This window comes from Carcharodon carcharias, chromosome 4 (genome assembly GCF_017639515.1).
Source record: "Carcharodon carcharias isolate sCarCar2 chromosome 4, sCarCar2.pri, whole genome shotgun sequence".
Classification (NCBI taxonomy): Eukaryota; Metazoa; Chordata; class Chondrichthyes; order Lamniformes; family Lamnidae; genus Carcharodon; species Carcharodon carcharias.
The window spans coordinates 171713806-171728531 of NC_054470.1; the positions used below are offsets into that span (position 1 = coordinate 171713806).

Consider the following 14726-nt stretch of genomic DNA (forward strand, 5'->3'; position numbering starts at 1 on the left):
GCCTCCGCACACAGCCCTCAATGCGACCACTGGGGACGAGACCATCACCCACCTTCTTATGGAACGCGCCTCTGCAAAGAAAGACGCAGTGTTTTTTGTCGAGGTTCATCCCGAGCACCTCTGCAACACAGTACTTTGTGCTCTGTGGGTTGTTTATAGGGTTGCACACAGAGGACCAGCGATGCAGTGAAAGAGGCTCTTTGGTTTGCCCCAAACCTGTTGGTCTTCCATTGAAAAGAGTTGATGATGACCAAGTGCTGCACACTGGCACATTCCAAAGTCCAGGACGACGTGCTGAGGGGCGCGCTAAAGCTTGGGGCGGCCACTAGGAAGGCTCAATAGGGAAAGGCCAGTGTCTAAGCCCCTCCTGCCATTGGATATTGAGGGGCTGGAAGCCATGTAAAGCCCTTTGGGCTCTATGCACCAGGGGACATTTGACATAAAATGCAAATGTACATTGTAAATATAACCTGTAATGGCAAGTGTATGAGAGATGCTTTATGCACTCGATTGAAAGAATCTGATTCGTATTGCACTTCATGCATTGTCAAATTTGAACCATTATGTTATGAATATATTTTTGAGAAAAAACTATCTTCTTCATCCATAGCATCTAGTCTATAACATGGGATTGCTAAGAGTTTGGTAGAATATGAGACAAGAGAAGAAATTGGTACAAAAGTGGGAAACAGAGCACTCATGAGAGTTGAAAGGTCAGAGTGCAGCGGGGAGTTGAGTGTGGAATTGGTGCTTAGATTTTTTTGATTCCAATCTACATTAACGAGCTGGATACCAAAAGTAAATGTTGTTTGCCTGATTTCCTGACAATATTTGACCAGGAAAACTAGCAGAGACGGAGGAGGCAGCATAACATCTGCTGGAGGTTTTGGATCATTTATGCAACTGGTCAAGTGGCAAATTGAAGTTCAAATTGTAAATCGTAAAGCAATTGCTCAAAAGTTGCAAAATTTAAAAACTTATGTGGACAGTAATCAGTACTGAATTAGCACAGGGAAATTAGAAAGGGAATAACCAGAGATACAGCACTTTCAATCTCAACAATATGATTAATAATGCTAACAAAATGCTGAAATATATCACAAAAATAGTACAGTACAAGCCTATGTTGGCCTTGCTAAAATTTCATAATACACTGGCAAGCTCACAAGGTGCCCAACTCTCACCATACACAACAGAAAAAATTCATTCCTCATGAATTGGGAAGGGTTCAAATTCAGCTGAGTCTAAAAGAGATGATCCGTGAGTAAAGATTACAGACACTTAATCTCAATTGTTTAGAAAGAAGATGGTTAAAGGGGCTAATGGGATCTTGTTGTGGTACTTTTAAAATATTAAATCTCCTTCAGGTGGATAACGTTAATTCAAAGTATTATTTCAAGGTGAATCAAAAAGTTGAACCAGGGGACTTTGTTGAGGGTATAACCGACTCATTCCATCTCAGAACTGACCAGGTCCACAGTTCCATCTCATCCACTAACCAAATTTTATCTTCCTTTCAGGTGTGAAGGTTGCAAGCTTCAACAACACATGGTTACCAACACACCTCCAGATCCTTCCCTCTGATCCTACCCCTTCTTCGAATCTCACTTTTAGTCATGTATTCACAACATTCTCTGATCTTCCCCTCTCTGATTCTGAATGATCTCTCCTCAGCAAAGGCCTCAATTTCATCCTCTTACACCCCCACTTCAATTAATTTCAAGCTTGGAAGAAGTTGAGCTTTTCTTCTATTGCCTCGGTCTCTTGCGCCCGCTTCTTTGGACAGGTGTCTTCCCCCCTACTCAGCGGACCCTTTTACTCATCTCCATTATTCTCCATCCACCTGGATCCTTCTCTCTGGCCTTTATTCTCCCTCGATCCTGTTATTGAGAACAGTCAGTGTGATATCGGCCATCTCAATTTCACTGTTGCCCTCACTCACTCCAACCTGCATCCCTCTGAAGTGGCAGCACACTGCTCTCTCAGACCCAACTCTAACATTGTTATCACACTTGTTGACAATGATGGTGCTGTTCTTGCCTTGCATTCTGGCCTCCATCCAGCCAAGGCCAAATATCAACTCCCTGACTCTTCCACTTCCCTCCTGAATCACGAGCCCACTACTGAACATCAAGCCATTGTAACCAATGACTGTCCTCCAGAGGTCTTCCCTCCACGGCCAACAACCTCATAGTCTCCCAACCCTGAACATCCTGCTTCTGCCTCCTTCCCAAAATCCATAAACAGGATTGTCCCCCCACCGCTCCCCAAAAAAATGTTCTGATGAGAGTTTGAAGAGTTTGGTGAAATTTACTCATCCTGGTGGTGAGCTTATCCACTGGCCTGAGAGCCATTGGCCTTTTCCCAGAGTCCCATCTGTCAATATTGGTCAGTGGCCAGGGCACAGTCCCTCAAGGAGACCAAGACCTGTCAGTTCCAAATTGCCTCAAGTAGTTGGTCAATGATACCGTTAGCCAGAGCTGAAAAGGGCAGCCATGGTCTCCAACAGACCATTCTTGCTACTTGATGTGTCCTCCAAATACCCTTGGCAGACTAGCTTATCTTAAATTCAGAGCAACCTGAAATGTGACCTGATAATCTCGTTTTAAATTCTTTCACGGGATGGCCAGCATCCTGTGGCAAGGCCAGCATTTGTTATCCATCCCTAATTGTCCTTGTTGAGAAGGTAGTGGTGAGCCACCATCTTGAACTGCTGTAGTCCATGTGGTGTAGGTACATCCATGATGCTGTTAGGAAGTGAGTTCCAGGATTTTAACCTTGGGACAGCAAAGGAATCAGGCGCTGACCTGCTTGATTCTGTGTTGTTGGTCAGTGATTGTTAGGATATGGAAGGGGAATTACCTGCGGTTCATGGAATTCTAGATAGTGCGGGGAGGGGGGAAGCATACGATCCAGCAGATCCCTTGGAGGGTCCTGAATGATAGATAAATGGCCTTGTTTTCTCAGCCTGCTGGTGGATTTTCAGGAGGAAAGTGATGGAGTTGATATTTTGAGAGAGCTTGGAATAAGCCAGAGGCCAGAGTTCACCGCTGCAGTGACCTCGCCCTGACGAGTACCGCTCCTGCAGAGGAGGCGGATTGCAAAGCAGATTGAAGTAGGCAGCCTCCATTGTGAATCATGCCTGTAGAGGCAGTTTTTCCCAAGTGTGCCTGAGATTGTAGATATGGCTAAGATTTGGTGCAAACAAACCTGGCGCACAACCCTATTTCAGTGTCTTCCTCTGTGAAACGACACGAAAGCAGAGAAATGTCAGAAGGAATTTCCAGGTCCAGGTTTTTTCATTGTAGCAATGAAAAATCTTGCAGCTGAAAATCTGGAGCAAATACTTTCAAAAGCAAACAATTTGCCCAAATTGTGTTCTCATAAACCCAACGTTGAAGTTCACTTTTATAAATGCTCAAAAGTAAAAAATACAGCTGCTTCCCCTTTAAACTCTGTCTTCCTGTCACCCCAAGCTTACCTTGAGACTCTCAGTCTGTTTTATTTGGATGATGTGAGTGTATAGCACATTATCAATGAGAACAATGAGAAATTGTGTTCAATTCCATTCCGTTATACTGCAGTATAACTTGAAACAGTTCTTTCCCATTTTTGGTGAGAGCACTTAAGGGCAGCCTAAATGGCCAACCTATGGCGCACAATTGGTGGCGATCTGCTGACCACAATTTCTGCCCCTTGTGCCCATCTACCATGGTGTCACCTATCATGCAGAACAGAAGACCTGCCTTTTTAAAATTTTGACTGACTTTTTCTTTCAAAGCTTTGATATTAGAATTCTATAACTTACCACTTGGAGCATATTCTAAACTCAGTCCGAAGGATAAAGCTCTCAAACAGACATTCTTGTTACATTGCCAGATTGTCAGCCTTTGCTTAATGGCAGCACGCTTGCCTCCAAGTTGGGGATTGTGCGTTCAAGTCCCACTCCAGGAACATGAGCACGTAATCTAGGTTGACTGTACCGAGAGAATGCTTCAGCATCCGAGGTGCCATCTTTTAGATTAAACTGTCTTTTGGTTGAGCCATTAGCATGAGGCCCTGTCTGCTCTCTCAGGTGGACGTAAAAGATGCCATGGCACTATTCAAAGCAGCACAGGGGAGTTCTCCTGATGCCCTGGCCAATATCTATCCGACAGAGCAAAATGAGGCAGTTGCATTGCTCTACATTAAGTACTGACTGTGCTTAACGAACTGTAAAAGCGCTTTGAAAAATCCTGAGAGCATGAAAGATACTTTATAAATGCAAGTTATTTCTTTCCGTCTATATGATGAGAGGCATGCTTGACTAACACCGGTTTTTAATGATAACCCTGTACTCTAACTGATACCTCTTTGCATGAAGGAATTTCTGGTTTGCAAGTATTAATCTCTAAAGTCAATGTTTTACAAGATTACACATTACAAAAAAAGGATAAAGGATAAAAAAGGAGGATAAAAGGGACATGCAGGGTTTCAGTGCATACATTCAGAACCCACAACAGTGCCTGTCAGTGACTGTATTTTTTCAGTCTTAGGTTTCTTACACTGATTTTATATTTTAAACTGGCTGTTGCTGAAACTAAAAAGCGCACCCTTAAACAACACCAACAAAGTATGTACATCATATTTGTAATCTGCAAAGTGAGCTAACCCAAATGTACAATCAAAGCATTGAAACATCCCCTGGTAGTGAGCAAAAACCTGAAGAAAAGCACAAAGCTTCTTATTATTTATTGTTGAGTCTTTTTCTTTCTAAGCGACGGGAAAAAAAACAAGAACTAAAATCTCGCCAGGCTCCCAGTGCTGTGGTTAAACAAAATAATCATGCACTAAAATATGTAATCACTGCATTCCCAGAAGAAAATTAGATTGCAAAGAATGAGAAAACAACCAAGAGAGCCCTGACTGGTGTTATAACTGCATGCTTCATTCAGATCGAATACATCCTACAGTGCCATATGAAAGTACGCCTCAGTGCTTTGTTTCCCCAAACAGCAAGCCAATAGTTGGGTAAGAACTTCTTGATTTTTGAAGCACCTTGTTTAACTGCAATGGCTGGCCAACAGCCAACAGGCCTGCTGCTTAGGTACAAGGCTCCGATTGAGCAATCTCTGCATGTGTTCCCAACTCCGCCCACTGAAGGAAAAGTTATTGAAATTTCTGTATCATACTGGAGAATTCCCACTTCTGCACCCACTGTACCTGGTAATGGCAATCCTCAGTTAAATAGCAAGCCAAGGGGTTGACTTGGCTTGTCTGCAACTCGGATCTGAATGTGCTTTAACAAAACGGGGTTAATACTTGACGCAGCCCTTAATGGATTAAGTGACAACAAGGACAAAGGGAAGAGGCTTGACGTGCAATAAAGCTTCTTGTTAGGAGTAAATGCAGAGAAGAACGGTTTAGTAAGTGGCTGGGAGGTAAATTGTCATGAAGACCAGTCCTCCCAAACCTCTTCCAGCTAAAAGAATTGCTCAGAAGTTAGAAAGTGCCAAGAAGCAGGAGGAGTTGACAGATGCAGGCAATTTCTTACCATTACTGGCCACACAGACTGTGCCTGAACTGGCCTGAGCTAGATATGAATTTGCATTGTATTCCTCATCATCTGTGTCAGAGTCATGAACCGGCTGCGTGCTGCTGTTGCCAAGCAGCCGTCTTTGGTTGCCATTGGCATTGGGCGATGAAATTGGGGAACCAGACTGCTCAATGGCTGATGGACTGGACGAGGAGGAGGAGGATGGCATGGGAGGACCTGAGGAAAGACAAAATGAGGGTTTTGATGTGTGATGGTAACGACAAAGCATATATATATAAAAAAAAAGATGCACAAGTGAGACATTCAAAAGCAAAATGAATAGACAAAGAAATCAATTTGCTGCAATCCTCTTGTGTTTCATAGAGTAAAATAAAAAGTTGAACAGGATAGATGCTTTCTGTATGCTAATCCTTTTTACAAGTTGCTTTTAGTTTCCAAAGTAAAATGATTTAAACTATTATGTACATTAGCTAGTTTCAATAACAGTGCATAGCTTCTAATGAACACAGAAAGAAACACATTTTCCATGGCCTCTCTGGACATGGTTAAGCTCAGGCTAGTGGAAGATTTGCCTTTGTGCCTAAGCTGCTTTTTTTTTTTTTACTGTGCTATTTGCTCCTGGTTCAGGAGTTTTCTGTGAGCTGTTCTGCCTGCCTCTTACACATTAATCTATGGAGTTTGGTCCCCATGCATCGTGCAGTTCTGATGCCAAATGCAGAGATCTGATTGCTGAAGACTGCAAACACAGAGGGATAACCCCATGCAAATATCTAACAGCAAAAATCCCCATAATCCAGCAACAGACTCACAGTCCTGCCTGCCTGTGGCGATATGGTGCAGTTGGTTCCCTTTGCTGGCTCGAGTTATTCATAAGGAACACAGCCGACAGTAGGAACACCTCAGATGGGAAAAGGCATTCTGATGCTGTATTAGCATGGAACGAACCTTCAGTGCATGGTTTCAGAGCCCAGCGCTTTGAAGTATTCCTGTAGCTGCCAGTGGGCAGCTTTGGCCTGCTCACATCTTTATGTCAAGACTAAGTAGTGAAAATCAATAGAGTATTACCAACCAACAATTACTGTCTCTGTCAAAAACGTTCCGGCGGTTATACTACTATAGGCTGCTTGGATGTGACACTTTTACTGAAAAGCAAGTTCTTACTAGCAATTCTATAAATGTCTTTTAAATAGTTGCCCCATCCCCACCTTGCACGTATGGCGTTAGAGCACGGCAGCTGTTCCAGCCATGTTTGGCTGCAGATAACCCTTTCAGGGCCCAGTGCCTGCACACTTCTCTGTTACGCTGTCCAGATATTCAGAACATTTAAATTATAAGTAACATTTAACCCGAGATGACAACTGTAGCAGTTTGCCACATTGGAAAGCTGCATCAAAGCTAAAACGACAGAAGCTGTGATGTACAAATAAAGACGGCAAGGGTTAGAAAAAGAGGATGATGACAGATTTGATTTAAGGCCATGCAAAAGGGGATCTTGTCCCTTGAGTAACCAGCAGTCAGTACGGATGAATACTAAATCCAAGCCTGTCACTCCCCTTTAACCTGCCCGTTTAGTATTTTCACATCAAGTGCAATCCATTCTCAGCTTCATAAAAAAAAATTCAAAGGAAAATAAATTGGTAAATAATTGTAGATATAGAATAGTGCAATTCAAGCTAAAACAACAATACCCACATATCCACAAGTCAAGGGGGCTCAATGACTGCCCTTTAAATCTAAAGTGAAAAAGTTGGCTTTGTCCCATCTGGCAAGCCCTTCATCAGCTACTTTTCCTAAAACAACAGAGGTCTAAAAGGGATGATCATTTTAATCCAAAATGGACAGTGGGTTCAGTGGGAGTTTTAATGACAAAGTAAAATGTTCTCTATTTCTTTAGAGAAATAATGGTTCTGAGTTTGACTTGTGACTAATTATTACGTCACCTCACTCGGTGACGTTAAACTGTGGATTTGCGATGTTTGTGACACGTAGCGCCATCTGGAAGTGGCTAAAACCAACTCTGATTTCTGGATCCCCAATTGCCTCTGAGTACCTGCAAGGGAATGGATGCCACCGGTGGCAGGTGTTGTTCTGGCAGCTTGGTCAGGTGACCTTTTAAAAAAAATGTGTCGGAAGAGACTGGGGCCTTGATTTTAACTCAGGGACCAGGCCTTGGAGAATTCAGGGTTCGGCAATTTTAACTCCTGGGTGAGCCACACTTGAAGTGCTTTGAGCTGTCTCCTGCCTGAAGTTTGCAGAAAATGAGGCTGATGCTGATGATTGGGAGCAGTGCGGCAGGAGCATGATGCTGTCAGTGACCATGGAAATGGTCTTAGGTAAGGGCAAGTCAACAAGGAGGTCCAGGCAGTCCAGGGGAGTGGGACTTAAGGCCAGGGCAGAGGAGGCCCAGGGTTTTCCTGTTAGGTCAGAAGCAGGAGTGCTCCTGCTGCTCTTAGGCCACAAGAAACCTTACCACAATGATCAAACTGAATTCTCACCTGAGCCTCTTCTAGCCTGTTGCTGCTCGCGACTACCTTTGGCAGGCAGAGACCACAGGTATTGAATTGTCAAAATTAAGTTGGGGCCTAACAATTCTGAGGCCCTCATAATCCATGCTCCTAAAAACCTGGGATGTAAAAATTGTGCAACGCAGGGGTGCTATGATAAGCGAAGCAGGTTGTACCCGGCTGCTATTTTAACATATTGTTTCCACTGGGGAGGTGGGGTTAAAAATCGGGGCTTTCAATGTTGGCGTTGCAACTCAACAGCATAAGGCAGAATCACAGGGAATGTGGTTCTGGCCAGGTAAGGGCACTTCACAGTGCAGGTCAATGGATAATGATTAGGCCTGGAAACTGCAACTAATGCCCATCCGCAGCCACTACCCTACCATCAGCCTACCCTGCATCAGGGCTAACTGTAGTACTCTCTTGCAGCTCCCTAACCACGTCAACGACCATAGCAAAGCCAGACACATCATGCAAAGGCTGAAGATTGCAACTGCTGCTTTAGATATTCAAGTAACTGCTAGAAAGGGAAGAGTTAAAACAAAATCCAGCTGGTGAGACTGTCAGCAAGGCGAGTGATGTGTCTTGGTGCAGTATCCTGTGAATTTCCACACCTTTTCCTCAAAATTAGCTATCGGGCCGTGGGCGAAGCTGGCATGCCTGCATTTATTACCCGCCCCTAGTTGCCACCGCCGCCACCCCCCCCACCCCGCCAACCCACCCCCCACCCACCCCAACCCCTCCCCCGAGTAGTTGCTGAGATTTTTGCTTGTATCCTACAGTGTTACATTAAGAGGCGGTGAACATTCTGTTTTCAGAACAGATGGCAGTGGTAACAAATCATTTGCCATAATCATCTGCCATTCTCATTTTTAGAAAGTACTTCCTTTGCAGAAAGTGTTTTTTGTTTAGCACTTCATATTATGAAACAGTTATTGTCCCCGATAGCAGTTTTTAATAGAAATATATTCAGCTGGAAAATTTACTGCCATTTCATCACATAACCCGAGCTGTCATTTCACATCCACAATTAGCGTACAGAATTACAGCAGTCAATCCAGGATCATTCTTATATCCTTTGTTGTAGTAAATGCTAGCTCAAGCTATAATAATTACTTCTTCCCATATGGAATTCAACAGACAAAAGAGGCCAGAGATAAAATTGTATTCTCCGTCAATTAATTCACATTTGGTTAATTACCAAAATAGGGTTTTGTTCCAACTGCAGGATACTAAAACTGATTGAGGAAAGAAAGAGCACAACAATAGCAGTCTGCCTCAAAAATAAAGCAATTTGTCTGGCATTAGTTTGCAATAATGAAACACTTTAGGACACACAGGAAAATGAAGGGCCTAATCTCTTCGTGCTGAATACTTCATGAGTCTACTTCAACTTAACAATATTTTGACACAAATAATGCTGAGGTGACTCAGCACTTATTTCTTTTTCTGAGCCTGCACGTGTACAGGCTATGATCCCCCACCTGCACTTGATGGACTTGATGGGCCTGTCAGCAGGATTGAGAGTACATTTCCATAAAAGGGAGAGGGCACCTTTAAAACAAGAGAGTAAGCATTTGTGCGAAGGAGGAGGGGGCACCTGTAAAAGTGGGTAGAAAGTATGTGTGTAAACGGAGGGGGAGCATGTTTAAAAGGATGGGGGGGGGGTAGTATGCGAAAGGATGGAGGGACTGTGTGCAAAAGGAGAGAGAGATCTTTAAAAGGAGAGAGTGTTTGTGTGTAAAAGGAGGTAGAGCGTCTGTAAAAGCTGCAAGAGTGTGTGCAAAAGGAGAGAGTTTTTTTTTTATTCATTCATAGGGTGTGGACATCACTGGCTGACCCAGCATTTATTGCCCATCCCTAATTGCCCTTGTTCAGAGAGCGTTTAAGAGTCAACCACATTGCTGTGGGTCTGGAGTCACATGTAGGCCAAACCAGGTAAGGACAGAAGAGTGTGTGTGTAAAAGGAGGGAGAGTGCACCTGCAAAAGGAGTGGGTATGTGTATAGAAGGAGAGAGTGTGTATAAAAGGAGGAAGAGAGAGTGTATGAAGGAAAAGAGTATGTAAAAGGAGAGAGAGAGAATGTGTAAAATGATGGGGAAAGTGTGTGTAAAAGGAGGGAGAGAGCATGTTTAAAAGGGAGAGAGTGTTTAAAAGGGAGAAAGTGTGCAAGAGGACAGAGAACACGTGTTTAAAAGGACAGAGAGAACGTGCTTAAAAGGACAGAGAGAAGGTGTTTAAAATGAGGGAGAGAGTGTGTAAAAGGAGGGAGAGAGTGTGCGAGAGGACAGAGAGAGTGTGTGAAAGGAGGGAGAGAGTCTGTAAAAGGAAATCGAGATTGTGTGCAAAAGGAGGGAAAATGTCTCTGTGCCGCGAGAGGACATAGACAGATTATGATGATGGAGATAAACCTGGGTGTCACAACATTATCTGATTAACAATATAAGAAGTTGTGAAGCACTGATGCATGGAAAATAATATTTTTCAAATCAAAGTAAATTATGCAGTGTTGTCACTGGCCTTATTTATTGTGTAAGTACAATAGACGATTTGAAAATTCACTTAAAATTGCACATTTGAAAGCTGGATACATTTCTGATGTGATCACTTCAAGTTACTGCCATCAGCTTTGAGACTTGTAACCAGCGATTCACCCCGATTCAAAATACTCTCCACCTGTGTGCAGACGGACATAATTTGCAATTGAATTGTAAAACTGGGTGTTTTTTTTTTCCACCATCTAGGAAGGCTTGGTATGAACACGTGACCTGCCCAGCACTGAACATTATTCAAATCTGTAATTGTAAATGTCTCTGACTCAATGTTTCATACCTTCGCACGGTTAACTCCTCAGCCTCACCAGATAAGGCAGGGTCCTTAAAGGGGAAGGGATGCCTTGCAAGGAGTTGTATAGAGAGATTCGAATTTGCAGAAACCTTCCTTGTACAAGTCTCCATCCCGCTCACTCGGGAATTCTTTTCTTATTGGAATGCAACCTTCTGCAGTGCAAGCTTTTCCCCAGTGCTTTAATCAGACAAACATCTTCGTTTTATTTATAGTTTCAAAAGGGATGTACTGTATGATGTGTAGTGAGCACATCATTCTGCAGTAAACATCATGAAGTACCTCAAGACGCTCCTGCTGCGGGCTTATTGCCATCACCATTGATGGTCAACTAGCCATGTAACGGGGGTTGATGGTGAGCTCCCGCAAAATAGATTACATAGAATTAGACAGAGTATAGAGCACAGAAACGTGCCATTTGGCCTGCTGGTGATTAAACTCCAAAAAGGCTTCCTCCCATTCCCCCTGTCTCTTCTCAGTCTTTTTATCTTTCTATTGTCCAGGTTCCTTTTGAAAGCATCTAAGCTGCAAAAGGAGGGAAGTAGTGTCTTTTGATTACTTTACTGTTGATGGTAACCCAGCAATATAACACAGGCTGGTGGCAGAGATGGTGCACTCCAAACAGGTTACATACACCTCAAACACTGCAAGTTCCACATTTCAACCACTCTAAGTGAATAAATTCCTTCTGATTTCCCTTTTAGAATTATTAGTAATTATCTTGTATTCATGACCCGAGATTTGGAAGCACCAGTGCTTCCAATTAAAATGAGCGGAGAAAAACTGTGGAATACATGCACCCAAATTCCATATACCCGGGCCCTCATCCCACAGCACACAGTATTTCAGGGAGAATTCTCAACGCTGGAAATTTTGGAATTTCAGGATTCTCTCATAACCTAAGATAAAAGCAAAATACTGCGGATGCTGGAAATCTGAAACAAAAACAAAAATTGCTAGAAAAACTCAGCAGGTCTGACAGCAGCTGCGGAGAGAAAGACAGATTTAGTGTTTCGAGTCCATATGACTCTTCATCAGACACCATGAATGCCCCATGTCATGTTATTACAGCAGTTTGTGCCCTGTTAGCAAATGGTGACAAGGTTTTCTACATGTGCGTATCTGAGATTTAAAGGGTCACACTCACAGCAAATTCTAACGAGGTTCAAAATAAAAATATTAACATTCTTAAATGTGCAATGCTGAAGCGGTTCCTCAGAGCAACCAGTAGGGCTTGTTCAATACTGTTATCCCAAAGCTTTCAGCAGGAAAATAATTATACCATTTATCAGAGTCTGGAGATCTTTTCAGCAGTCGCACCTGGGGATTGGCTCAGCCAGTTAAACTACAAAATTTGCTTCAACGTAAGGCCAGTTTAGTCTCACATGCACTGTACCTTGGGTGAAAAGTGACCTGAACTGAACAGCATGGACATGCTGCTAAAGGGAGGGTACCACGACAGGGTAAAATCTGCACTATAAAAGGCAGCTTTAAAAAACACCATTTTTAGTTACTTTTTAAAAAAAAAAATTATAATTAAACTCATGTTCAACCCTGTCCTTATTTAAAGCTCTGGACACTAACCCCCACTGACAAGATTGATCTCACAAACTCCAGTCTCCCTCAGTTATACACCAAGAAGCAGGTCAGAAGTTGCTATGATTTCCAACCACGATGGACAACAGCGTAAAATATTGATTTCATTTCACTTCATTTGTAAGTACTCAAATTCAATTTTAAACCAGAAAGGACTTGTTTATGAGAGACATATGTTTCCTTTCATTTATATCCCTCACCTTATATCCACTTCTTAAAAACAGTGTTTTAATTCTCCTGACATGGAGCAGCACATCTCCATGTCACATAGCTAGAAATGGAGTGTTGAGGACAACACAATATTTAGCTGCCTCCTCCAGGTGCTATGCCCTAAGAGGGCACCATGGACTCCCATTGGATGGTCCATGATTATGCCTGGCAAAGCACTGCAGCTGAAGAAGTTCTATTGAAGAGTCATATGGACTCAAAACATTAACTGTGTTCCTCTCCACAGATGCTGTCAGACCTGCTGAGTTTTTCCCAGGTATTTTTGTTTTTGTAAAGTACTGCAGTGGTTTGCTATTGCCTTCCACAGTATGGCTGACTAGGAAACTCTCCCGCTCTTACTGCCTGCCATCAGGCGTACTGGAAGGAATTACAGGCTGATAATCTACCCGTTTGGCCATGTTATGAATGCACCTTTCACTGCCATCAAGTCCTGAAGTGGGACTTGAACCCAGAGCTTCTGGCCCAGAGGTAGGGATGCTACCCACTGCACCACAAGATCTCCTCATTTACCTGCCAATGTACTAAAATGTGATTCATGTGATAAGATCCCATTCAATCGTGGCATCACTTTGGGCCAAGGTGGATAGGTTTGCAGATCACCACTGATTATATCTAATGGGTTTATCCTCTGGGTTCAGTGCCACCCTCTGACACCACAATGTCATATACTTCCTAGCTTCTTTCATGATCATAATTGACCTTTTAACTAAGATAAAGGCAAAATACAGAGGATGCTGGAAATCTGAAACAAAAACAAAAAATGCTGGAAAAACTCAGCAGGTCTGACAGCATCTGTGGAAAGACGGAGTTAATGTTTCGAGTCTGGCTCTAAAGAAGAGTCATATGGACTCGAAACATTAACTCCGTCTTTCTCTCTACAGATGTTGTCAGACCTGCTGAGTTTTCCCAGCATTTTTTGTTTTGTTTCGCGCTTTTACCTGCTTGCTTGACCTATGCCCCAGGTACTCAAGGGGCAGCGAACACACAAAAGGTCTGGGCAGACAAACCAAATGCAGCCAACATGGTTTTCCAGCTCAGTGCATTTCTTAACTACTTGTGTTCCAAAGCGCAGAGTATGGGGAATGATATCTCAGGTACTACAGAATTACTAAACTACTGATTGTTCTTTCAAGGACTTAAGTTTCGGGATACTCCAGGATCAACTTAAAATGTTGTGGAAAGTTCAGTACTCAAAAAACCAGCTGAGAAACGTGGACAAAGATACCATTTTTCTCCCTCCTTTTAGGCCATCATAATTTTAAAAAATCACCTTTTCCATAACTGAGGAAAAGAGTCATTCCACTTATTTATCAGAGTTAGTGGTTTTCACACTTGCCTTGATCTTATGCCGATTTAATTGGTCACTGAGTTAATCCATCATTCCACATTCCAACATCTTAAACTGTGTTCAATCTCTTTTCAATGCCATCCTCAAAGTGACTGTTTACGACAGGCCATAAATAGCTCGCAGCATCACTCACTTCTTTTGGAAAAGTAGTGGCCCAATAAGCTCGAGCTCTACTGGTGAAAAAGAGGAAAGCTGCTCACATAAAAGACAAAACAAGGGAGAGCAGAGTCCATACTGCTGTGGGAATGTGCCAATTAGCAACACGAAGGCCAGAATTTTACCGCCCTGCTATGGCTTGTCTCCCTCCGGCGGATGCGGCGAGCCATTTAAAACTCCGTTCCGTTCGGTGAGACCATAATATTCTGCCGGGGGTGACGGGCCATAAAATCCTGGCCAAAGTCTAGAACTGAAATAAGCGAAAGCTTATTTCAAGGCACTTTATAAAACTGAGAGTGAGAAATAGATAGATAGATAGGTAGATAGAAAGATAGAGAGAGGCCCTGAAATTAAATGTAGGAGAAGACCTGATTCCAAAATAGATTTTTCTTACTAAGATAAAAGCAAAAAGCTGCGGATGCTGGAAATTGACAACAAAAACAAAAATACCTGGAAAAACTCAGCAGGTCCGGCACCATCTGTGGAAGGGAGCATAGTTGACGTTTCGAGTCCA

The 14726-nt window shown here is 42.9% G+C and overlaps 1 protein-coding gene across 4 annotated transcripts in view; it reads right to left on the reverse strand.

The window, feature by feature from the left end:
- Positions 1 to 14726, reverse strand: part of tenm3 (teneurin transmembrane protein 3) — a 584772-nt gene that overhangs the window by 325257 nt on the left and 244789 nt on the right. For all 4 annotated transcript variants that reach the window (XM_041186060.1, XM_041186059.1, XM_041186063.1 and 1 more), the window contains one exon: positions 5534 to 5752. In XM_041186060.1, the coding sequence (XP_041041994.1) occupies positions 5534 to 5752 (219 nt within the window). The remainder of the gene's footprint in view (positions 1 to 5533; positions 5753 to 14726) is intronic.